A 26,987-nucleotide genomic window follows, 5' to 3' on the forward strand; every position below is an offset into this window, starting at 1 on the left:
ATATATATATATATATATATATATATATATATATATGTATATATATATTTGTTATATATATTTATGTTATATATAATATTATTGTAATGCGTGTAGTTATATACACAGCACACATACAAACAAAATATATTGTGTGTGTGTGTGTGTGCTAAAAACTTTCATGGCAATTTCTGTGAGGCCTACGTAATTATGCTAATTATCATTTGCAGTGGACATCAATAAATATATATATATATATATATATATATATATATATGAATGTGTATTTTTGAATAAACATCAAATATGTTCTGATAATTTCATCGGATGTAATTGTGTCACGGAGCACAACATTTCTGCTTCCATTGTGGACCCTCATCTCCCATTTGGTGTGTTTCAGAGCAAGAGGAGTCGTTTGAGTTCATCATCGTGTCCCTGACGGTCAGATGTGGCATTTCGAGGCGTCAACGTTTGAGGAAAGAGAGCTCTGGGTTCAGGCCATTGAGAGCCAGATATTTGCCAGTCTACAGTCCTGTGAGAGCAGCAAGAACAAGGTAAGATGTGTTCATTTAGGTCCTTTCAGGCTGTGATATCTGAACTGTTATGTCACGTAGTCTGGATTAGGAAGCAGCGACCATCCAGTCCATCAGGAGCGTGAGAAGCAGCTTCTGTGCAGACTGTGACGCGCCATCGATTCCATTGTTGTGTATCATGTGATAAAATACTAACAAGTAATAATATAAAATAAAGTAAAAAAATAGTTAAATAATAATAAAACATGTTTGTTTTTGTTCAACTTTTAAAATAGTAGAAATAATATATAGAATAATTAATTCACCTATATTAAAATAATCAAAAATAAAATAAAACAAACAATGAAAATGTATTTAATAAACAAATGAACACTTAATTTTTGTGTGTTTTTGGGGTAGTTTCACACAATAAAATGATAACAAATAATGTAAATAATACAGACATTTCCAGACATTTTCGATTAAAAATAACATTTTTAAAAATAAATAAATACAATTTTTGGGCTAGATTCACACGGTTGAAAATAATAAAAACAATGATTTCAGACTGGCATGCTGACCCACCAGACAACGCTTACGACCTCTCAGTGAGATATATGTAAGATATTGGGAAGAAATAATATTTCTATTGTGCTTGGTGCTTTCGTCAAACGGCAAAGGATGCCATATAGTAAAAGTTTTACACACGAGCAGCTCGTGATCCGGTGTTTTCAGTGTTTCAGTTTACAGTAAATGCTTCTCCACATGAATAATAACCAATTATTACTTAAATACTATGTTTTAGTAACATTTAATAAGAATTCAAATCTCTTTGTTTTTATTTAATAGTAAAAAACTGTTTTGACATGTAGTAAAAATTGACAGAAATATTACTATTAGTGTACATTTTTTTTATTTTTTACAGTGAAGTATTAAAATATGAATCTCTTGCTTTGATTGTTTGTTTGTTTTTGACTATTTTGGCTATTTTGCCGCTCTAAAACAACAAACAAACCAATACTTTTTACAAAATAGAAGCTTTAAAAGCTTCCTGAATATTTCTACAAGAATAAAACAAATAATTACAAACATTCATATGTTCATACATAATATTAATATTAACTTGAAAATATTTTATTATTTCTATTATTTTTTTATTTCTATAGCAATAATAAATATCGTAATAATATAGCATAATTTGGCTAAATTGTGCAAGTGTAAAATATGCACCAGAAAACCATAAAAAGCGTTTTGGTGGTGTTGTTCTTAACGTTTTGTCACCTGAGTTTATTCAATTTTAAAATGATAATCTTTAAACAGGTATAACTTGAATTGAAACTCTGAACGTTTGCCTAAATACAAGTTTGTGGTCAATTTGAATAATGCCTGGCTTTCTTAATGAGGCTCTATAAAGTATTAACATCTCAAAGCGTGCTTTGTTTTGCATCAATCACACATCAAACATTTAAGAAAGGGAAGACTATACTCTGTTCGGGATGTAGCGTCAGATCCACGATCAATCACTGGAGAGTCTTGACCCAATCATCGCTCCATTAGTGCTGTTTGGAGAAGAACTCAGAATAAAAAGAATCTAAAACTGAGCAAAAATAATTCAACGTATAACAGAAATATAATAGTATTTAAATAACACTAAAATAAAAAAATCACATTATTTTAAAGTGTCATATATGTTATGTATTGCTATAATAATTGTTATTTTAAGTACTTTATTGTACTAAAATTTTAAAATGTAATTTTTTTGTTTTAAGTAAAAATGGAGTAAATTTGAGTATAATTTGTAAATTGAGTTATATACAACACCTAAAACTGAATACATAAGCCTTGCATTGATGTACAGTTTGTTAGGATCTGACGATATTTGCACGAGATGCAGCTATTTTATCTGAGAGTGCAAAAAAAAAAAAAAAAGAAAAATCTCCTTTAAAGTTGTCCAAATGAGGTTCTTAGCAATGAATATTACTAATCGCAAAATGAGATTTGAACATACTTACAGTAGGAAATTAACAAAATATCTATATGGAACAAGCTCTTTGCTTAATATCCTACAGATGTTCGCCATAAAAGGTATAACAAATGAATCTTTTTTTACCCATGCAATGTATTTTTAGCTATTGCTACAAATATGCCCCAGCGGCCCAAGACGTGTTTGGTTCTCCAGGGTCACACAGGGTCATGTGCGGAGACTAATACACTAATACAGATATTGTGCACTCAGTTTAGCTGCTGTAATATCTGTGTGTAGCTTGCAGCATGCAAGTCATTGTCAGGATTGTAACAAAGATGTGTAAGTGGCCTACAAAAGAGTGCGTACATAGAGCCGTTTTTGGGGAAGGTGATGTGGCTTTGAAGTGTATATCAGCTTGCTTCACCCTATATTTTCTTGTACCTTTTACCTTTAAAGCCAATGACGTTTCCAGCTGTTGAAATTCTAAATATTGTTTTAATTATTGAGCAGCGTCAATCGATCATGGAGCTCTGCAGGTACTCTATTAAGCGGATTGATAGTTTTATGATAGATTTACACAGGTTTGGCGTGATTTCTGCTGTGGCTATCAATCTTGTCAGGGCTCCCTCTGCTGGCTTGGTGACAATCACATATTATTGAATTATTATCTTAAACTTACAGTCAAAGTAAAAATCTGAACAAATGAAGCTGAAATATGTTTATTATCTTTATATTCATAGAAGAAACTGAGATGAAATAAAATAGGATTCAATTGAATAAATCAAATTGTTAAATTTAAACCATTTTGATTTGATCTACAAATTCTTTATGAGTTTGAAAAATCTTTATAATTCTGTCATTTCAAGAATCATCATACCTGAGTTTGTCTCTGATTGAAAATATGACAAATATCACAAGTTTATCATGAAATGAAAACACAGTTCTCTTCACAGACTAGATATAAAGCTCATCTCTATTAATATTTTAGTCTTTTGGTTGCTCTGTGGTTCATCACATACTTTATATTCTTTACATTTACCTTCTAAAGGTTTGTAGTTTTTCTTTCTGTTAATTCTTGCTTATATATTATTAATTCTATCTTAAACAGGACAAAGTGTAGAAACACAATACAAACCTTCAATATGCCCTCAGTGTGGAAAGAGTTTTACACGGAAACAATATCTTAATGTCTGTTACCAACTTTAAAAAGGTCTAGAGGTGAGTACACAACATTTATTAAAAGAAGGGGAAAAAAGAACTGAGAGAAGCGCCAAAGTAAAGAAATAAATATAACAAAACCCCAAACTAAGTTTCCCAATAACCCTGTAAACTAACCAAAGAAAAATGTGAAAAACAAACGGAAAGCTTCATCTCGTGGCGCGCGTAACTAGCCTACTCTCACTAGAACAAAAACTAAAGTACAAAAAGGCTGTCACTCCTTACCTGGTGTGTCTAACAGTGAATAACTACGGGAGAAGTGTGTGTCGTGACGACCTACTAACCTGTTCTCTTTTCCCCAAGAAAAGGACAGTTAGCTCTAAACAACACTGTCAGCTAAATGCTGGATCTGAACGAGTTAGACACATCGAGTAGCGCACACTTGAAAACAGAAACAATCAACTAAACAAGAAAACACCTGCATACACACTGAGCTGTTGAACGTAACGAGCTGAACGCTCTTTAAACTGCCAGACAACGCCGGGTTGGCTGCACCGGCGCCTCCGGAATGATGATTGACAGCTGTTGAGACTATTTCACTCAAACGGCTCTTTACCAGGAAGGATCAACTCAAGGCGAACTAAAACACAAGACAAGTTTTTGGATTTTTAGCTTGCAAGGATTGCGCTGTCGATTGCAAGCGGGAGAGAAGCAGGTTTCTCCTTAACCTCCCTTTTGCCTCCCTGCTTTGCCTCCGAAGCTCAGGTCACAAGTCACTTTATTTATAGAGGAAAGGACAAGACACAATAAATGAAAACAATTGGCAACATCTTCTTGTGCGTCAGAATCTTCACTCCTTCAGATTCTTCCGTGGCCCTATCAGTATTATACCGAGGCCATGTTATGACCAAGAATCAAACTGAAACTAAAAGGGCCACAGGTGCATAACTGTCAACATTCAACTCTAACATTCTGTTCTCACCAAGCTGACAAAGCCTGGCACCCGATGGAAGCTGAAACTGAAGGATCAATGTTGCATAATGTCAATACATAACCCTAACAACAGCCGCATCCTCCAATCAGTAAGAACTTACCTGAGAGAGAAGAGAGAGACAGAGAGAGACAAAGAGAGAGAGAGAGAGAGAGAGAGAGAGAGAGAGAGAGAGAGAGATTTCAACACACTTTATTCAGTCATTACAGGGTCACTAAAACAACCAGTCAATTTTCAAAAAATTGAAAGAGACTGTTACAGAGCTTATTGTAACGTAGCATTAATGATCAAACTTTCTTCCACAACTGTACAAGTAGCTTCTTTACAACCCCATTTATACAAAAAACTTTCTAGATCATTCATCATTTTATGGAACTTAAATTCAAGCGTTACCCTTGATTTGACCAGATTTTTAAAACAGTTAACACATGTTGTCCTTCTCTACCTTCTATTTTATTTTTCCTGCTTAAATAAACAGCAAGTTTAGCTTCTGGCTTTGCATTCTTTTTCACACACTATAATTAGGTCCAAGAATAAAGATTTCAGAAGAAAAAGGCTCTGCAAACTTCATGAAAAGGACATCAAGAAAACAAAAGAGATCACACAACCTTGAACATTCCAAGAAACAATGAAAGATTGTCTCCCTCATTTTACAAAAAGGACAATCACTTGAAACACTGGGATTTATAACACTCACAAAAGCATTTACAGCAACTGAGCCATGTAAAACTCTCCACTGGACATCACCTGTACGCTTTTCAATTGGTGGTTTAAATAAAACCCTCCAAACAGGTTTGACTCCATCATTCAGTCCCAATTTCTCTCTCCACACTGTATCACTACGTTCTTTTAAAGTTGTTTTGTTTAAAACTTTCACAATGCATCTATATACAACTTTACTTTGAACATCCTGCAATCTTAAACTGTCTAGACCTCTCAGGTTGAGATTGGGACTAAGAAAAACACCTGGAAAGGGGTCTGTATTATTAGGGTCAGTTTCCCATTATAAAATCTATTTAACATCATATTTTCTTCATCTGTAAGTTTCTGTTTAAAAATGTCCAGGATTTTTCCTACTTGCCGTGCTGACCGCACACCTAGATGTAAGGCCAGTGACCGAGCATTGTTTAATCCAGGACCAGCAATCTCCAACAAATTGTGCAGTTTCAGTGTCTTTGTGTGAACTAAGTGATGCAGCAGTCTAGGATTAACTTTACAAATAACATCCAAACGCGCTCCATGTACAAGAGGTTCTTGCAACAGCCAGTGCAACAAAGACACCACCTCCAGCCTCCGTTTTCAAATAAGTCCCAGACTTTGAAAAGTCCCTTGTAGAAAGGAGTACGTCCACCACACTGCAACTTACTCGAGTCCATCAAAAACAGAGTGGAGTTTAAACCCAGTCTTCCGACTTGATTAAAAATAACGTCCGCCACCTTTCTCCAGACTAGATCCTTAGGTCCTGTGAGATATCTCTGAATAAAAGAAAACGAAAAGCTGCGCCTCTGCTTGGGAGGTGAATGAGTCCTTGTCCTCCTTCATCTCTGGGTAGATAAAGCACACTCTGAGGTATCCAATGAAAATTACTCCAAAAAGTCCACTAAAAGGGCTTGCATTCTACTTAAAAGTCCGTTTGGAGGATCAATGCAGGCCAAACGATGCCACATCACTGAAGCCACCAGATTATTAATTATTATAACCCTCCTCTAAAAGACATTTTTGGCAAGAGCCATTTCCAATTTTGCAATCGTCCTTTTACTTTATCTAGAACATCTTCCCAATTTTTACTTAGCATTAGATTATTGCCAACATACACTCCTAGATATTTTAGCCCATCCCTTTTCCAGCACAAACCACCTGGTAATTGAGGAAGACCTTGAGACCATTTCCACCCATAACAGCTTCACTTTTCATCCAATTTACCTTGGCAGAGGAAATGATGCCAAAATTATCTAAAATTTCTTTAAGAAGGTCAACGTCATTTTGCCCTTTAACCAACACAATAATATCATCTGCATATGCAGACAGCTTAAAGTTTGTTCCAGAGCATGGTATAGTCCAACCTTCAATGCTTTCTCTGATCTTAACCAATAAAGGTTCAATGGCAAGAGCATACAACATGCCAGAAAGAGCACAACCTTGTCTAATACCTAAAAATTTTTAAAAGGAGCACTCAGACCACCATTTATTTTCAGTACACTCTCAACATCCTGGTACAAAACCCTGATCATGGCAATAAAACCAGAGCTGAACCCAAACTCTTCCAGTGTACGCCAGAGATAGCTGTGTTCAACCCGGTCAAATGCTTTTTCCTGGTCCAAAGAAATAAGACCAGTATCTATATCCAATAGCCTAGAGACTTCCAGGATATCCCGAATTAGATGAACATTATCAAAGATGAACCTGTTCGGCACACAGTAAGTCTGATCTCGATGAATAACCTGCCCAACCACCTCCCTCAACCTGAAGGCCAAAGCTTTAGAGAGCAGCTTTAAATCTGAGCACAAAAGCGAGACAGGACGCCAGTTCTTTATTTCTTTTAAGTCACCTTTTTTGGGTAACAGGGTAATAACTGCCCTCCTGCAGCTCAAAGGTAACAGCCCTCCGGCCAGACTATCATTGAGCACGGATAGCAGATCCCCACCCAGCACGGACCAAAACGTTTTATAAAACTCAATTGGAAGACCATCAATTCCAGGAGCTTTACCGCAATCCATGCTCTGCAGAGCAACATGCAGCTCCGATGCTGAGAGTGGCTTCTCAAGCCAAGAGTTGGTCTCATCTGATACCTTGGGCAAACTTGCATAAAAAGAGCTGGCCAGATCATCTGCTTCCATGTTTTCACTCCTGTACAGTTCAGAATAAAAGAGTATTGCTCTTTTTCTAATTTCTTTAGGTTCTACTATTTCTGTACCATCCAATGAGTACAATGAATGTATGAGTCTACTTTGACCATTCTTCTTTTCCAAACTGAAAAAGAAGTTGGTTGGGCCATCCATCTCTACTGCACTCTGAAAACGTGAACGGATCAAAGCTCCCTGTGCTCTGATGCCTAACAGGTTATCCAGATCCTTTCTTTTGGCTTTAAGGACCTCAACAAGTCCCCTGTTTCCTGTGGACTCTACCAAATTCTGGAGTTCCACTATCTCAGTCTCTAGGGTTCTCACTGACTGGGAGATGTCCTTAGACACATTAAGAGTGTACTGACGGCACAGTTGCTGTATTTCTTTTTTCCCATAATCCCACCATTGCTGTAAGGAACAAAAATCTTTTTTCCTGGAAGTAAACTGCTTCCAAAAGAAAAGAAAAACATCCTTAAAAAAATTAACTTGTAGCAACGAAACATTAAAATGCCAGTAAGCGCTCTTACATTTTATGTTAGCAATAAAAATACTACAAATTACTAAACTGTGATCAGAAAAGCCACTGGGCAGAATCTCACATTTCTTAATAAATTAAAATTATATTTAAAACAATAAAACCTATCCAATCTAGCCAAGGAAATAAACTTGTCTCTTGTTTGAGCCCATGTGTACTGCCTTTGTTCTTCATATAAAGTTCTCCATATATCACACAGATCATGTTCTGCTATGAGTTTTGTTATTGCATGTTGAGATGCAAGATGTGGCTCTCTATGATTCCTATCCATTCCAGCATTTGCTGTACAATTAAAATCCTCCAATAAACATGAATTCCTACAATTTGACAGAATATTACTTAATTTTTCCAAAAAAAGAACTCTTTCAGGACCAAGAACAGGAGCATATATATTTATAAACACTAAGACCCTATTTTCAAACTTTGCCGTTACTTTCATTAGATGTCCCTCAACAACGTGCTCTACATCATACGATGTAGGCATAAAGCTTTTCTTAAAAAGTACTGCTAAGCCACCACTGCAGTGATTTTTGTGGCTTAAAACAGCTAAACCATCCCACCATGAACCAGTCGTTCTCGTTGAAAGCATCACTATGAGTTTCCTGGAGCAGCATTACATCAATTTTCTTCAGTTTAGTCAAATCATAAAGTATTGTTCTTTTCTTGCTGTCCCGTGCACCATTTAAATTAAGTGTGCCCAACCTTATTTTACTCATAAGAAAATTAAGCACACTAAAAACAAACATTTCAGAAAAAGAGAACCAAAACTAGGCTGATTCAAATTCATCGTTCAAGTTCAAGTTGAGTTTTAACTTTTGAACAATTTTCTTTAGCCTAAAAACTTCTTGTTCAGTGAAGGCACCAGCCTCTTTCATTAGGACCATGGTTGAATTTATAAACAACTCACGATCTGGAAAATACTCTTCTACAACCACACCCTTCATCCCTTTTTTGTTGTCTGAAGAAACTTTTTAATTTTGTTCAGTGTGTAAGCACTGCGTACAGATCTCTTCTGTGAGAATGGGCTCACAGAGTCTGACGAATCACCATCACTGTCCACAGCAGATTCCTCAACGTTACTCAGCTCTGATTCGAGCTCCTTTGCACCACCAGCAACTATTCCTTTTTGTTAGCCCTTTTACCTTTTTCTTTACCTTTAGTTTTTCTTTTTAATGTCAGTGTTCTGAACAGACTCTGATCTTCTGACATATCAACATCTACAGCGTTATCCGCTGTGGCCTGCTCAGAAACACTACCTTCACCTGTTGCCATACTTTCAGCTTCATTATTTACACAATCACCAGACCCATCCTTGTCAACACGAGATGTTTCACTGTTTTGTGCTTGATCTGAATTGGTAGATAATTCATCTGTATTGACTTTGATCTGCATTTTTCTCAAGACACACACGTATTACATGGCCCTCACCTCCACACCTGAAACACTTCATAGACTCCGAGGTAGCAAAGATGACATAGTCAAAGTCCTCGATCCTGAACTTCATGGCTAAATTTATCTCTTCGTTCTGGTTGTTTAGAATCATATGCACCTGCCTCCTAAAAGATACAACGTGCTTTAACTGTGGTGATTTACAACCTAGTGAGATTTTCTTAATTTTTTGTGACAAGCTTTCCGTGTCTGGACAATTCTCTCAATGACCTCATCCTTGATAAATGGCGGTACATTAGACAGTATCACTCTTTTCGCAGGTTGTACTAACGGCAGAACTGAAGTTAGAGAATCATTCACAGTAATCCCGGTCTCAACAAAAACCACAACAGATAGGAAAAAGGGAAAGATAGAATGAACTCAGAGAGAGAGAGAGAGAGAGAGAGGAAGAGAGAGACAGAGAGAGAGAGAGAGAGAGAGAGACACAGAGACAGAGAGATTTTTGATTTTGCAAAAATTTTTATTACAAACCACAATAACAATTACCAAGACAAAAACCAGTACACAACAAACCTACAAACAAAACACTAGAGCATCTTCAGACAAAGTGCACAAAGCCCCATGAATGCACCAGATTTGTTCAAAAGTCACAAGATCGTACATAGCTTTATAAAAGTGAAAATCAACCAATACCCTGACTTAACAAAAGCCTTAATCGGCCTTTGACCTTTTCCTGCACCCCTTCCCAATTTTTCTGTAAAACTCATCATCCCCAAGTAAACTCCCAAATATTTTATACCTCCCCTTCTCCAACACAACCCATCAGGAAGACGAGGTGGCCCATCAGACCACTGACCCAGTAAAACCGCATCACTTTTTTGCCAGTTAACTTTAGCAGAAGACAGTGTTCTAAAATCTTCAAATAAGTTAAGCAAAGACTGTACATCGCTTCCTTTGCTTATGAACACTACAATGTCATCAGCGTATGCTGACAAACAAACATTATTATTAAAACTGGGAAAACACAAGCCACATAAATTGTTTCTTATTTGTTGAAGTAATGGCTCTATGGCCAAGGAGTACAACATTCCAGAGAGGGAACAACCTTGTCTAACACCCCTCAGAACCCGAAATGGAGCGCATAAACCACCATTAATTTTCAGTGCACTCTCAACGTCACAATAGAGCACTTTAATCATGTCCACAAACTCTTTGCAGAAACCAAAAGCTGCCAAAGTATTCCAGAGATAAGAGTGCTCAACTTGATCAAAAGCCTTCTCTTGATCTATGGATAACAAACCACAACTCAGATTTAAAAGATTAGAAATATGAAAAATGTCTTGAATTAAGGAAACGTTATCAAATATAGATCTACCGGGTACACAATATGTTTGGTCCGGATGGATGACCTGATCCAACACTCCAGCCAGTCTAGTAGCCAAAACTTTGGAAAGCAGTTTGTAATCGCTGCAAAGAAGTGAGACAGGGCGCCAGTTTTTGACATCAGTGAGGTCCCCTTTTTGGAATCAGAGTGATAACCGCTCTCCGACAACTCAACGGCAACCTGCCTCTCTGTCAAGCTATCGCTGAGTACCTCAAGCAGATCATCTCCCAGCTCTGACCAGAAAGCCTTATAAAAGTCGACCGGGAGGCCATCCACTCCTGGTGCTCTCCCAGACTCCATGCTTTGCAAGGCCTTGAAGAGCTCTTCCAGGGTCAACACTCCTGAGAGGTCAAAGTTAGCCTCCTCTGAGACTTTCGGCAAATTATCAAAAAAGACACTTTCCACGCCATGCCCTGAATTAATCTCACTTCTGTACAGGTTAAAACATAACTGCTCTCATACGGATATCGGCAGGATCAGACAATAACACTCCATCCTCAGAGCGAAGTGCATAAATAAAACGTTTCTGCCCATTCTTTTTTCCATTAGAAAAAGTATTTAGAAGGTACATCCATCTGATCGATACTTTGGAAGCGTGAACGGACTAAAGCCCCCTGTGCTCTACTCCCCAGTAGATCTGTTAGTTGTGCTTTCTTCTTAGCGCAGGCTTCTAAATGCCTAGCTTCACCACTAGACTGGGCTGATTATGACACTCAATAATTTCTTTTTCTAAAAATTCTAAGGACAGAAGTAGCTCTTTAGTAACGTTGTGAGTGTACTGTTCACGAAAACTGCTTAATTTGAATTTTACCGAAGTCCCACCACTGTTGTACTGAATGAAAAGAGCCTTTTGTTGTTCTGAAGCTTTCCCAGAAAAACTTAAAAGATTCTTTAAAAAATTGTCATTTAACAGTTTAGTGTTAAAGTGCCAATATGCACTCTTATTGTCACGTCTCTGGACTCTTTGTTTATGTTTTTTGTCTGGTGCCATGTGCTCCTGTGCCCTGCCTTCCCTCCATGTTAATTATATCATTGTCATCAGCTGTGTGTTAATTTAGTCATTTACCCTGTGTATTTAAGTCCTGTGTTTTCAGTTCCGTTTGTCCGATCTCGTCCGTATGTGCGTGTGTGTTAGGGTTATGTATTGACATTATGCAACTTTGATCCTTCAGTTTCAGCTTCCATCAGGTGCCAGGCTTTGTCAGCTTGGTGAGAACGGAATGTTAGAGTTGAATGTTGACAGTTATGCACCTGTGGCCTTTTAGTTTCAGTTTGATCCTTAGTCGTGACATGGCCTCTGTATAATACTGATAGGGCCACCGGAAGAATCTGAAGGAGTGAAGATTCTGACGCACGAGAGAAGCTGCCAATTGTTTTCATTTACTGTATCTTGTCTTTTTCTCTATAAATAAAGCAACTTGCGATCTGAGCGTCGGAGGAGGCAAAGCAGGGAGGCAAGAAGGAGGCAAAAGGGAGGTTAAGGAGAAACCTGCTTCTCTCCCGCTTGCAACCGACAGCGCAATCCTTGCAAGCTTTAAAATCCAGAAACTTGTCTTGTTTTATTTCGCCTTGAGTTGATCCTTCCTGGTAAAGAGCCGCTTTGAGTGAAATAGTCTCAACAGTGTGATTTTGTTGTATCTGCCTGCCTGCCTTGAAATCGTTTACTCGCATCTCCGAATGTGGATTAAAACTGTTTATTTTCATTTATAGTCATTGTCTGCTTTCGTGCCTTTCACACGCGTGACAGAAGATCGGACCGTACACAAGTACAAGTTTAGCGGCGATTAATTTTTTTATTTTTTTTTGTTTGTCATGTATTCCCGTATAACGACCCCAACTTCCTCATCCTCCTGCTGGAGCAGGAGGATCGCTCTCGAGGGTTATACGAAGGACTTCCTCGCCGCTCGCGACTCGACTCGCGCTACCCGGACAGCTTCCTCTGCTCGATCCACTTCCGAGGATTAAACACCACCACACGAGCGGCTGTCCGAGACGGCCCTCGAGAGCGTCGCCGCTGTCGAGTGGGTGCTGGTGTCCTGCAATTCACCAATGACTGTTGCGCTGGAGGACACCGACACCAGCCCCACTCAGGATCCAGAGCCCAGCTCATCCCTTCACCGCATGGTCGAGCCCCAGCCTGAGCCCACCGCTGACACGGGGCGGAGTCGAGCGTGTCCACGGACCCATCGCCAGAGAGAGCGACCGAGCCGTGGAGCGTAACAGGACCCGAGCCGAGTCACGTCCAGACCAGGTGCGCGAGCCAGCAACAGAGAGCTCACCACGGTGGAGCGAGCCAACTGCAAGAAGAGCGCGGAGTGGAGCTCCGCCCACTGCACATCGGCTGAGGTGAGCTGATTCCCCACCTAGTGCTGCTGGATCCCCAAGAACTCCGTCCCATGCCCGCGCCACGTGGCGCTCCGTCCCGCGCCCGCGCCCGCGTGCGCTCCGTCCCGTGCCCGCGCCCGCGTCGCTCCCTCCCGTGCCCGCGCCTGCGCTTCCTGTTTCCCTCCCTCCCACCGTGGTCATACGCCGCCAATGGATCCCAGCAGCCCCTGCGCTCAACCTCAACTCACCATCTGGAGCTCGCCACGGGTCTGCCAGTCTCCATCGCCGTCGAGGGTGGGCGATCCTCGCCTCACCGTCCCGCCTCCGAGTCCCGGACTCCTCCTCGGCTCGTAGACCCGTCGGCTCCCCTGGGCTCCTAGCTCCCTCCTCTCCACCGTGGTCCGTCAGTCCACCAGCTCCACCAGGCTCCATCGTCCCCCGGCTCCGCCTTGGTCTGTCGCCGACCATCCGTCGCCTCTGGATTCCTCTCTCCGGCTTCACCTCGTCCCTCCATCCCACCGGCTCTGTCAGGCTCCTCCTTCCTCCGACTTCACCTCAGTCCTCAGTCGCTCTGGCTCCGCAGCGTCCTTCCCGTCCCCGCCTCCGTGTCAGTCGCCGAAGCCTGCGGCGTCGCCTCGACCTCCAGCGCCCGACGTCACCCTGGCTCTTCGGCTCTCGCCTCCGCTTCAGTCTCCTCCGCCAACTGCTCCACCGCCGCCGGTCGGCCCCATGGAGTCGATGGTCACTCCTCCATGGCTCCTCCTCCGTCGGCTCCACTGTGTGACCACCATAGCTGGGCTCTGGATCTCCTCCTGCCCGGACTCCTCCTGTCTTCTCCCTGGCTCCTCCCTCCGTCTGTTCCTCCCTGGACTGTCTGTTTACTCCTCCTGGGGGCCGTCCTCCACCAGAGCCTCCTCCCAAGATCCAGTATCCCCAGTTCCCAGTCATTTTGTTTTTGTTGTTCCTCTTTAGGTGCGAGGACGCACCTTCCGGGAGGGGTGTAATGTCACGTCTCTGGACTCTTTGTTTATGTTTTTTTGTCTCGTGCCATGTGCTCCTGTGCCCTGCCTTCCCTCCATGTTAATTATATCATTGTCATCAGCTGTGTGTAGTTAATTTAGTCATTTACCCTGTGTATTTAAGTCCTGTGTTTTCAGTTCCGTTTGTCCGATCTCCGTCCGTATGTGCGTGTGATTTTGTTGTATCTGCCTGCCTGCCTTGATATCGTTTACTCGCATCTCGAATGTGGATTAAAACAGTTTATTTTCATTTATAGTCATTGTCTGCTCTCGTGCCTTTCACGCGTGACACTTATGTTTTACTGAACACAAAAATCTTGCCGAAGAAATAATATTATTCCGTGTATGAACCCAAGTATACTGTCTCTCCTTGCCATTTAAAGATCTCCAAATATCACATAATTCATACTTTTTATAAAATGGATAAGACTATTATGTGAAGCTAAGTGAGGTTCAACATGATTCCTGTCTAAATTTAGCTCTGTGCAATTAAAATCACCACCTAAAAACAGAAATTCTTCAGAACAACAATTTTGTAAGGTGGAAGATAATAAATCTAAAAAAACTAACCTTTCAACCGGTACAGTTGGAACATACACACAAATAAAAACAAAACATAATTCTCGAAAACAGCTCTGACTTTTAAAAGCCTATCTTTAACAATTTCATCAATCACATAAGATACAGGACTGAAATTCTTTGCGAATAAAATAGCCACTCCTCCACTAACTGAAGTGTTGTGACTTAACACAGAAGTGCCATCAAATTCCCTCATCCAATCAACAGCATTGTTCAGGTCACTGTGAGTTTCTTGTAAAAAAAGTGACAATGTTTTTCTGTTTTATTGTTTCATATATTAATGCTCTTTTTCTAACATTTCTTGCGCCATTGATATTAAAAGTGGCTAAATGTACTACACTCATGAATAACAAAAAGAAAAAACCCCACCAAAACAGAGCAAAGAGCAAAGACCAGTCCTGCTCCTAAAATTAACCCGTGTCATTGTCTAAAGCAATGTTAAGACTCCTCACAATTTTCTTTAAACGATACACTTCTTTATTTGTGAATGAACCTTCTACCATTAGACTTCTTGCTTTATCAACAAACTGTTTTAAGTCAGGAAAATATTCCTGCACTCGCACACCTCTCTTGTTTTTGGTTGATCTGAGAAATAATTTGATATCGTCAAGCTCATAGCTCCGTCCAATAAACTCATTCTGAGAAAGTGTCACACTGGAGTCAGAAGACTCTGCATCGCTCTCAGTCTCCAGATCCTCATCGTCATGCATTTCTATTTTTTGCTTACTTTAGCATCTGGTACTTCGTTACTTTTCTTTCTTTTTGGGGCATTTTAAAAATGGCACTTAGCTATTTCACACATTTTTTGAAAATGCTCTGCACTATTCTCTGAAACCCTGTCAGCTTGTCCATCTCCAGTTTTGCCCCATGTCACATTATCTGCGTCCTTCGACCCTCATCCGAACGTATCTCGGCGTGTGTCGGCGCGACCGCTCCTCCACCGTCTCACTGGAAGAGGCCGGAGGAGACGCTACCGCCGCCGGTGCCACCCGAGCCTCTCCCGGGGAGCTCCTCAGCCTCACCGCTAACCCCACAAGATCACCACTCCCAGAGCGCCCTCCTACATTCCTTTCTTTTTCTGCAATTATTTCTGGACAATTTCGCATCAGATGACCAAAAGTCCATAGCTAAAACACTTCATCTTAGCGGTGGTCACAAAAACAACATAATCAAAATCACCAATTCGAAAATTTAAAGACACATCCAGATCAAGCGTCCTCATTAATGATCATGTATGTGAACCGCCTAAAAGAAACAATATGTTTCAACAGAGGGAACTACAGTTAATCGGGATCTTTTTTAATGGGTGAAACCAGCTTCCACCGGATAAAGCTTAGGTTAAAATAAGATCACTCACAAAAGGTGGCACATTAGATATGGTGACTTTCTTCGCAGGTAGAGAGAGGGGAAGAACGGGATGAGTTCTCCTTTAACAATTATACCATGCTCAACAACCTCATTAGCTTTGTCTATGCTGTCTAAAAAAGAACGATGGCGCTGTTCATTCGAGAGGCTGAGAGCACACTCCCGTGCCCCACTACCTCACCCACTGCCAGGCAAGCCTCCTCCACACTCACCGCTGACGCCACCTTCACAGCGTGGCGTCGCGTGAGTGAGTTTAAACTTCCACCAGCGGGGCCGACATGCCTCCTCAGAGTGAAGAGCACGCGGCCCGAAAACCAGCAAAACTACCGCTAACTATACAGACAGAGATAGACAGAAAAGGAAAAAAAGAAAAGAGTTTCACTCACAATACTCCACACCTATTCCACCCACTCCACAGCACTCCACTGCACACACTCACACCGGAAGTGACAGAGAGAGAGAGAGAGAGAGAGAGAGAGAGAGAGAGAGAGAGAGAGAGAGAGAGAGAGAGAGAGAGAGAGACAGAGAGAGAGAGAGAGACAGAGAGAGAGAGAGAGAGAGAGAGAGAGAGAGAGAGAGAGAGAGAGAGAGAGAGAGAGAGAGAGAGAGAGAGAGAGAGAGAGAGAGAGAGAGAGACAGAGAGAGAGAGAGAGAGAGAGAGAGAGAGAGAGATTTTTTTGAATTTTTAAACAAACATTTATTTCACAACTTTTCCACTTTTAAGACAATTCTAATACAGTTAGTGACTCACAGTAAAAGTTTACATTTACATTCATCATTGTAACAGACAAGAGAAAATTAAGAATCTACAACAGAGCAAATTGCATCATTGTAGCACCACTGAGCCGAAAAAAAAATTAAGTCTTTCATCATATTATAAAATTTAAAATCAACCCACACTCTTGCTTTTATCCGATTTCTAAAAATAGATACAACTTCACATCCTTCTGACCCTTCTATTTTGTTCCTCCTGCTTAAATACACTGCCATTTTTGCTTCACCCACAATGAAATTTAAAAGTTGACATTTTATCTTGTTTTTCGCTGAATATCGATATCCAAGAATAAAACTCTGCACAGTAAAAATTTCATCTAGCTTACCAAGCAACAGTGTAAGAAAATCAAATAAATAACACAATCTTGTACACTCCATAAAGCAATGAAAAATAGTTTCTTTTTCTCCACAAAAGGGACACTGGTTACAGACATTTGGATTAATAACATGCACAAAAGAATTGACAGCAACTGCATGCTGTACAAAATTCTCCACTGGAGGTCCCCACCTTTTTTCCAAGGGAGGTTTATAAAAACTCTCCACACAGGTTTTATACTCTGATCCAAACCTAGTTTGTTTCTCCAAACAGTATCAGATCTTCCATTTAAAGACTTCAAATTTAAAAATTTTAACACAGCTTTTGTATAGTTTTTTTACTATCAGCTTCATTAATAGTTAACTCCTCCAAATTTTTAACAAATCCCCATCTGCACCTTTAAGATCAGGAGTAATAAAAACCTCTGGAAAAGGATCATTGTTATTTGGAACCACCTTTCCTTCATCATAACTTATAAGAACAGATTTTTCTTCTGCAGTAATCTTCTGTTTTAAGAGATCCAGTAATTTCCTTACTAATCTTGTTGATTTAACTCCAATGCAAGAAGCAACTTTTTGTGAGTTATTTAACTCAGGACCTCCAGCAGCTATAATGTCAAAAAATTTAACTTTTCTTGCTCTACAGAATGCATTTTCAAAAACCCCAAGTAGTTTCACTTAAAACATCAAACCTAGCTCCAAACACAATAGGCTCTTCCAATAACCAATATAAAGACAAACCAGAAGCCCTCTTCTTTTCCTAAAAAAACTCCAGATTTTAAAACCCCTTTATAAAATGGGGTCAGTCCACTCAGCTGAATTTTACTGGAATCCATTAAGAACAAAGTAGAATCCAGTCCCAGTCCTCTGGCTTGACTCAAAATAAATTTTGCAACATTCCTCCACACAAGATCTTCTGGTCCAGTTAAAAATCTTTGAATAAATTGTAAACGAAAAGTTGCTCCTCTGCTGGCCAGATGTACAAGCCCTTGACCCCCTTCCTCCTTAGGGAGATACAGTACACTCTGGGGTACCCAGTGAAACTTAGTCCAAAAAGTCCACAATAAGAGCCTGTAGTTTTGCAAGAAGTCCACTTGGGGTTCTGTACATGCCAAGCGATGCCAGAATGTTGAAGCAACCAAATTATTGATGATTATAATGCGTCCTCTAAATGACATTTTAGGCCACAGCCATTTCCACTTTTCCAGTCGTCCTTTTGTTTTTCTAAAACACCCTCCCAGTTTTTTGCAATACCGAATCTTCTCCAAGGTATACACCTAAATATTTAAAGCCATTTTTCTTCCATTCAAGTCCAGCAGGTAGATTAGGGAGACATTTAGCTTCCCACTTTCCACATATAATAGCTTCACTCTTATTCCAATTCACCTTAGCTGAAGACAGCTTTCCAAAGTCATCAATCAATATTCTTAAATTATCTACTTCTTCTTGCTTATTCACAAAAACAACAACATCATCAGCATAAGCCGACAGCTTAATTTTAAAATCACATTGTGGTATACTCCAGCCATCAATCTTTGCCCTTATTCTCACTAACAATGGTTCAATTGCTAAAGCATACAACATGCCTGACAAAGCACATCCTTGCCTTATGCCCCTTGTGATCTTAAAAGGAGCACTCAGGCCACCATTAATTTTAAGTACACTCTCAATGTTTCTATACAACACCCCAATTACTTTAATAAAACTCGGGCTGAAACCAAACTCTCTTAGCGTCTGCCAGAGGTAGTTATGCTCAACCCGGTCAAAAGCTTTTTCTTGGTCCAAGGAGATTAGACCAACATTTAAACCCAATGATCTAGAGATATCAAAAATGTCTCTGATTAAATAGATGTTATCAAAAATAGATCTATTAGGTACACAGTATGTCTGGTCCACATGGATGACCCAACCAATCGCCTCCTTTAATCTAATTGCTAAGGCTTTAGACAAAATTTAAAAATCAGAGCATAGGAGTGAAACAGGTCGCCAGTTCTTTATATTTCTGAGATCACCTTTCTTCGGTAAAAGGGTGATGACCGCTCTTCTACAGCTCATAGGCAGCAACCCTCTGGTCAAGCTGTCATTGAGCATTTCTAGCAGATCATCTCCTAACACAGCCCAGAGTGACTTATAAAACTCGACTGGGATACCATCAATCCCGGAGCTTTCCCACACTCCATACTCTTTAGGGCATCATACAATTCACCTTTCGTAAAAAGGTTTTTCCAGTTCAGCATTTGTCCCTTCCGAACCTTAGGTAGACCCTCATAAAAGCAACTGGCTATCTCTTCCACCTCCGTGTATTCACTCCTGTACAGCTCTGAATAAAAGCCACTGCTCTTTTCCTAATCTCCTTAGGCTCTGTGATTTCTGTGCCAGATTCTGATAATAAAGAATGCATAATTCTATTTAAGCCATTCTTTTTCAAGGCCAAAGAAAAACTTGGTTGGACCATCCATTTGTGCTGCACTTTGAAACCTTGATCGTACCAGAGCACCCTGTGCCCTAATACCCAACAAATCATCTAGAGCTTTCTTTTTATTTTTGAGAACTTTAATACGTTCTCTATCTCTTCCCAATTCCAAAGAATTTTGTATCTCTAAAATTTCCCTCTCTAGAGCTTCCAACATTTGGGAAGTGTTCTTAGAAGCATTGAGAGTATATAAACGGCACAGTTGCTGTATCTGTATTTTTCCATTATCCCACCATTGTTGCAGAGAAACAAAGGATGACTTCCTATTCCTAAAATTTTCCCAAAAGATTTAAAAACCTCACAAAACAATTTGTCTTGCAGTAGACCAATATTAAAATGCCAATATGCACTTCTTGGTTTAACATTGTTAATAAATATATTACAGCTAACCAAACAATGATCAGAAAAACCTACAGGTGAAATTACACAACACTTAATGGTATTAAAATGGTGTTTAAAACAATACCACCTGTCTAGTCTAGCCATTGTTACATGATATTCTCTCACTTGTGTCCACGTATACTGTCTGTGGGTTCTATGCAACACTCTCCAAATATCATATAAATCATGTTCTTTTGTAATCTGTCGCAGAACGCGTTGCGATTCCATATGAGGTTCTTTGTGATTCCTATCAACATTATCATTTTCTGTGCAGTTAAAGTCACCCCCAATAAATAGATATTCTTCAGGTTTACAATTTTCTACTACCTCTCTAGCTTTGTTTAAAAACAAAACCCTTTCACCTCCCAAAACCGGTGCATATATATTTATAAATACAACAAAAAAATGTTCAAACTCAACTCGTACTTTCAGTAACTGTCCCTCAACTATATTTTCCACCTCAAAAGAAACTGGAATTATATTTTCCTTAATAAAATGGCTACACCTCCACTGATATTAGTCTTATGACTCATAATCACCTCCCCCCCACTCCATTTTCCATTCACTTTCATTTTGAACATCAGTATGAGTCTCCTGAACAAACATGACATCAATTTGTTTTTGCTTAATCAATTCAAACAGCATTGCTCTTTTCTATAATCCCTTGCACCATTCATGTTCAAGCTGCCCAGTTTCAGATTACTCATGAATAAATGAATAAAAAAAGAGACTGAGCATAACAAAAACAAAAAATTAACAAAGAAAAAGGAAAAATTAAAACATTGCCTTTTCATCATTCAATATGGCTGATCTCAACTTTTGAACAATTTTCTTCAACCTGTATATTTCTTGTTCTGTAAGACCCCCATCCCTTTTCTTTCATTGACACGCTTGCTGACTCTATAAACAACTCCCGATCAAGAAAAAAATCCTCTACTTGGACTCCTTCATTCCTTTTGTACTCTGCAGAAAAGCTTTGATCTTTTCAAGGGTATAAGCATTCCTTTCAGATCTCCTAAGAGAAACTGAATCAGCTGAGCTCACAGATTCACTCTCACTCTCTGTTAAAGACTCATCAGAATTACTATGATCGGAAATAACTTCATGACCTATCTTCTCTTTCATCTGTTTTTCCTGAACCTGTTCTTTCCTTGCTTTTTCCCCCCTTCTCTTCCCAGTAGTTTTTCTTTTCAATGTTGGTGTTTTAAAAGACTGTCATCATCCGTCATATCAATGTCCCTAGACGTTTCCGCTTCCACAAGATTACTAACAGCATCATTTGCAGTTTCAGTTGTGCCCTGTACTAGTTTTCTTCATTATCCCTGTTCACACTTTCTTCAAGATTAACTCCTTGATCATTTTTTCACTATCCTCATGTTTCTTATTTTCATTTTTATCCCTATCCTTCTCTTGTTGGTTTTTACTGCAACATTTTCTTCAGATTCCTCTCCAACATTGTTTTGAATTGTTTCACGTTCTTCGTTCTCTGAACAACCACGAGCAAGGTGCCCTTCCTGATTGCATTTAAAGCAACTCATTGTTTCTGATGTTACATATATGACATAGTCAAAATAAACTTAAGTGCAAGATTTAATTCTTGTCCATTATTAAGAATCATATATACGTGTCTTCGGAAAGTAACAATGTGCTTAAGCTGTGCAGATTTAGAGTTTAAGTTGATCTTTTTATCTGCGATACAACTTTCCCATGCCTTGCCAGTTCCCTTTCAATCACGTCATCTTTGATAAACGGTGGAACATTTGACAATAAAATCCTCTTAGCTGGTTGCATCAAAGGCATCACCGCTGTGTAAGCCTCTTTTATTACGATTCCACTCGCAACGCGATCTCATTAAATTTACTTACATCATCTAAGAACAAAACAACTGCACTATTCATTCGTGATGCTGACAGAATGCTTCTGTGACCAACAACCTGTGCGACTGCTAAGGTGCACTCCTCTACAGAACAACGTTCTGCAGGGACAATTTTAATGCCATCCCGCCGCGTTAACTGATCAAGCGATACACTTCCAGGCGCTGCCATTTCGACAGCGCCTTACTTTCCTTAAACACTCTTCTCTATAACAAACGCCAACAAAACTACCTAAATGTATTGAAAGTATAGAAAAGATAGAGAAAACTCACTCAACTCGCAGACAAACGCTCTCACTCCACACACATCCAACTCCGCCCACTCGCTCCCAGCATGCACTCAGAGAGAGAGATAGACAGAGAGAGAGAGAGACAGACAGAGAGAGAGAGAGAGAGAGACAGAGAGACAGAGAGAGAGACAGAGAGAGAGACAGAGAGAGAGAGAGAGAGAGAGAGAGAGAGAGAGAGAGAGAGAGAGAGAGAGAGAGAGAGAGACAGAGAGAGAGACAGAGAGAGACAGAGAGAGAGAGAGACAGAGACAGAGAGAGAGAGAGAGAGAGAGACAGAGAGAGAGAGAGAGAGAGACAGAGAGAGACAGAGAGAGAGAGAGAGAGAGAGAGAGAGAGAGAGAGAGAGAGAGAGAGAGAGATTTTGATTTTTAAATTTTTAATTAACCAATTCAGGAAAAGTACAAAACATAAAAATCCACAATTAATTCACAATAATACATCACAATTCATATTACACAACCACTGTATTAAAAACAGAATAAAAGTTCTTCCCCATCGATTTTACACAACACCTCATGACTACACCACTTTAACTCAAAAGTAGAAAGATCACTCATTGCTTTATAAAACCTATAATCAATTAAAATCCTTGTCTTCATTAAGGCTCTAAAAACAGCAATAACATTGTCATCCTCTTTCTGTTCTATTTTATTTTTCCTGCTCAAGTAAATGGCTAATTTTGCCTGACCAAGAATAAAATTTAATAGCTGACACTTAATGCGTTTCTTCTGTGTATACTTGAACCCAATAATAAAAGTTTCATCATAGAAACATTTGTTAAAACCTTCACAGATTCCTTTTATCATTGTAAACAAAGTTTTAAGTCGGAGGCATTGCATGAAAGCATGAAAAACTCTCTTTCTGTGAGCAAAAGGACAACTTGGACAAATGTTTGAATCTAAAATTGAAACAAAAGAGTTCACATAATAGCCCCATGCAGGATTCTCCACTGCAAGTCTCCGTTCTTTTTGGTAATGGTGGCTCATAGAGTGCTCTCCATTCAGGTCTTACATTATTCTCTAGTTTTAAAACAGCACGCCAAGGGGTATCAACTCTTTTATCAAGTGCTTTCCTGTTAAAAATGAGCACACACATCTTATATAACACTTTCCTTGAACAAAAAAAATCAACAAGTGAAAACTTTTCTTTTGAAAAAAAGAACCAGAGCACCCCTCAAAGATTGGTTCAATTTCCAAGCAAGGAAACAAATCTTCACTGTCAGGGACGGAATCCCCTGAAAAAATAATTGTAGCATGTTGTTTTCCTCCTCTGAAAGTGCTTCCTTTAGCTTGGCTAAAAATTGAGTGACCAAACGCTCAGATCTAAAACCAAGTTTCTCAGTGACAGCTTCTACGTTTTTAAAATGAGGACCAGTTAAAGACAATAAATGTTTTAACATAAAAACTCCTGAGTTCAATAATGTCCTGTTAAAACCTGGTAAAAAGTGGATGAAGACATGTCCAGTCTCGCTTTAAAAATCAGAGGTTCATGTAACAACCAGTAGATGGAGTGAAAATTTTCAGTTCTTTGAATAGTAAAATGGCTCCAAGTCTTAAAAGATGCTGGTAAAAAGATGAGACTTTACTAAAATCCAAGCAATTGGGGTCCATTAAAAAAAGAGAGATTTGTCCATTCTAGATTCTCCACAGTCCTGAGCAACACGCAAGAGATTCTCCTCCAGCTCACGTTTGTCGGTCCATCAAGAAGTCTTTGTAAAAACACAACCGAAAAAGCTGCGATCCTGCTCTGTAGGTGAATCAGCCCTTGTCCTCCTTCTTCTTTGGGTAAAAACAAAGTGCTCTGTGGAACCCAATGCAGCTTGTCCCAAAAAAAATCAACAAACATCGCTTGCAACTCTGCAATCAGTTTCACAGGGGTCAATTACAGGCCAGTTTATGCCACAGAAGTGAAGCCACCAAGTTATTGACAATGAGCACTCTGCCCCGATAGGACAGATTAGGGAGAATCCACTTCCATTTGTCCAGTCTCCCTTTGATTTTCTGGAGAATTCCCTCACAGTTTTTTTGTGAAGTATTTTCATCTCCTAGAAAAACCCCAAGATATTTCAAACCACTCTGATTCCAGCATAACCCCTCAGGAAGAGTTGGTTTCCCCTCTTTCCAGTCCCCAATAAAAAGGCTTCACTTTTCTTCCAGTTCACTTTAGCTGAAGACCACTTTCCAAATTCCTCTATTAAAACAGTTAAAACATGTATGTCCTTTTGCTTGTTAACAATTACAATAAGATCATTCCTGACACTCCTCCTTCCTATCCTTTTGTTTAATAAAAAAAAAAAAAAAAAAGCCTTGTGTCTGCGTTAGGTAAGACAAGACCCCACTCAAGAGCACTTATGCACTACTGCCCTTTTGCTGATATTAATTTGCTTCTATATGCCTACCTCATTTGTACGTCGCTTTGGATAAAGGCGTCTGCTAAATGACTAAATGTAAATGTAAATGTAAAGATCATCAGCATAAGTAGACAGACAGACATTAACACCATGAAGTGGTAAACTAAAACCATCCAGTTTTTTCGGATTGCTTGGAGAAGTGGTTCAATCGCTAATGAATATAACATCCCTGACAGAAAGCAACCTTGTCTTATTCCTCTACTGACCTTGAAAGGAGCACATAAGCCACCATTGATTTTAATTATACTCTCAATGTCACTATACAAGATTCTGATCATACTTAAAAAATTCTCATTAAAACCAAAAGCTTCCAGAACATTCCATAAAAAATCATGTTCGACACGATCAAAAGCTTTTTCCTGGTCCAATGACAACAAACCACAGTCAATATTAAATAAATCAGAAACATGTATTATATCTCTAATTAGAAAAATTGTCAAAAATGTACCTGCTGGGTACACAATACGATTGATCAGTGTGAATCACCTGACCAACTACTTTTTCAACCTGTTTGCTAGCGTCTTAGACAGTAGCTTGTAGTCGCTACATAGAAGTGATACCGGCCTCCAGTTCTTTATCTCGGTCAGGTCTCCCTTCTTCGGGAGGAGAGCAATCACTGCTCTTCTGCAGCTCAGCTCAAAGGTAGCTCACCCTTCAGCAAGCTGTCCTTGAAGAGTCTTGGAGCGCCTTATAAAGCTCTCCCAGAGATAGGCTACATTCCAGCTCTTCATTAGATTCCTCCGAGATTTTGGGTAAATTTTCAAGGAAAAAAGATTTTCCTCTATTTTCTGGCCAAAGTTTACTTCCATATAGAGACTGATAAAAACGCACTGCTACCTCACGTATCTGTCTAGGATTAAAACATAATTTGCCATCTTCAGACCGTAAGGCATGAATCAGACGCTTCTGACCATTCTTTTTTTCATGGCCAAAAAAAAAGTTGTGGGTGCATCCATCTGATCGATCTTTAAAAAATGAGAGCGAACTAAAGCTCCTTGTGCTTTATGTTCTAACAGCTCTCTAAGTTCAGCCTTTTTCTTTGAGTAGGTCTCCAAAAATTTACTACTGCCTGAGGTTTGAGTCAGCTTTTGTAATTCTATCAATTGTGTTTCAAGCATTTCTACCGAATAATCAAGTTCTTTTGTGACATTTCGAGTATACTGTTGTGCTAGTTGTTTTATTTGTATTTTTCCGTAATCCCACCACTGCTGTATGGATTTAAAGAAGATTTTTGTTCTTTAAAACCTTCCAAAAAATCTAAAAGATTCAATAAATAATTTATCATTTAAAAGACTTGTGTTGAAGTGCCAATATGCACTTTTAGTCTTAACTGACTTCAAAATAAATTTACAACTTATCATACTGTGATCAGAAAAGGACAAAGGTGTAATAAAACATTTCTCAAACATACTCAAATGATGTTTAAAAACATAAAATCTATCCAGTCTTGCCAATGATACATAATTGTCCCGTACATGAGCCCATGTGTACTGTCTTTCATTCCCACTCATTACCTATTTCATGTACGTCATATGACACTGGTTTAAAATTTTCACTGAATAAAATAGCAACCCCCACTCACATTTGAGAAGTGACTTAACACAGATACACCTTTAAACTCTTTCATCCAGTCTGCTGTATTTTCTGAGCTACTATGAGTCTCCTGTAAAAAAGTGATGTGTATGTTCTTCTGTTCTATTTGATGGAAAATCTGTGCTCTTTTTTTCTGTTCTAATGTTATTTGCACCATTAACATTCATAGATGCAATGTGTATCCCATTCATAACATCACATAAAAGAAAAGCAAAACGAAGAAACAGAAAAACTTAACTTCATCATTTGTACAAGAGGAAGAAACTTTCTTGTTAAACAGCATCATTACTTAGAGAGTTATTTACTTTAACCACGATTTTTTTAGCCTATATCGTTTCTCTATCAGTGAAAAAATCACTGGCCATCAGAAATTTTGCTTGATCAACGAACTGTTTTAAATCTGGGATCTTGTACTTTTACACCTCTTTTTTTTTTTTGTCGCCTTGAGGAAAAACTTTATATCCTCAAGACCGTAACTGCAGTGTGACTTCTCCTGGGACAGACCCACACTACACTCTGATGAGTCTGTCGCTGTCGCTCTCTTCTAGCATGGTCTCATCTTGGTCATTATCTGTCCTGCTTACTTTAGCTTCTAAACACTTACTCATCTTTTTCCTCTTTTTTTAGGGGTTTTGAAGCATGATTGCTCTTTCTCCGGAAACACTTGTGCTTCTTCATCCATTACACTAATCTGACTTCCTCCACCATTAGTAATTTCCATTAGATTATCTCAGTATGCTCAGTCTGAAAAAACCTGACTCTGTATCAGCTTCTGCAGTCCTTTCCACCACATTTTTCTGAAACTATTTCCTGGATTTCCTCCTCGGAATCTT

The 26,987-nt window shown here is 39.3% G+C and overlaps 1 protein-coding gene across 1 annotated transcript in view; it reads left to right on the forward strand.

Annotated features, from left to right (window-relative positions):
- Positions 1 to 425: 425 nt before the first annotated feature.
- LOC122335878 overlaps positions 426 to 26,987 on the forward strand; it is a 35,637-nt gene continuing 9,075 nt past the window's right edge. Inside the window, exon 1 of the mRNA XM_043233647.1 lies at positions 426 to 533. Within this exon, the coding sequence (XP_043089582.1) occupies positions 426 to 533 (108 nt within the window). The remainder of the gene's footprint in view (positions 534 to 26,987) is intronic.

The sequence above is a fragment of the Puntigrus tetrazona genome, unplaced genomic scaffold, assembly GCF_018831695.1.
Source record: "Puntigrus tetrazona isolate hp1 unplaced genomic scaffold, ASM1883169v1 S000000905, whole genome shotgun sequence".
Lineage (NCBI taxonomy): Eukaryota > Metazoa > Chordata > Actinopteri > Cypriniformes > Cyprinidae > Puntigrus > Puntigrus tetrazona.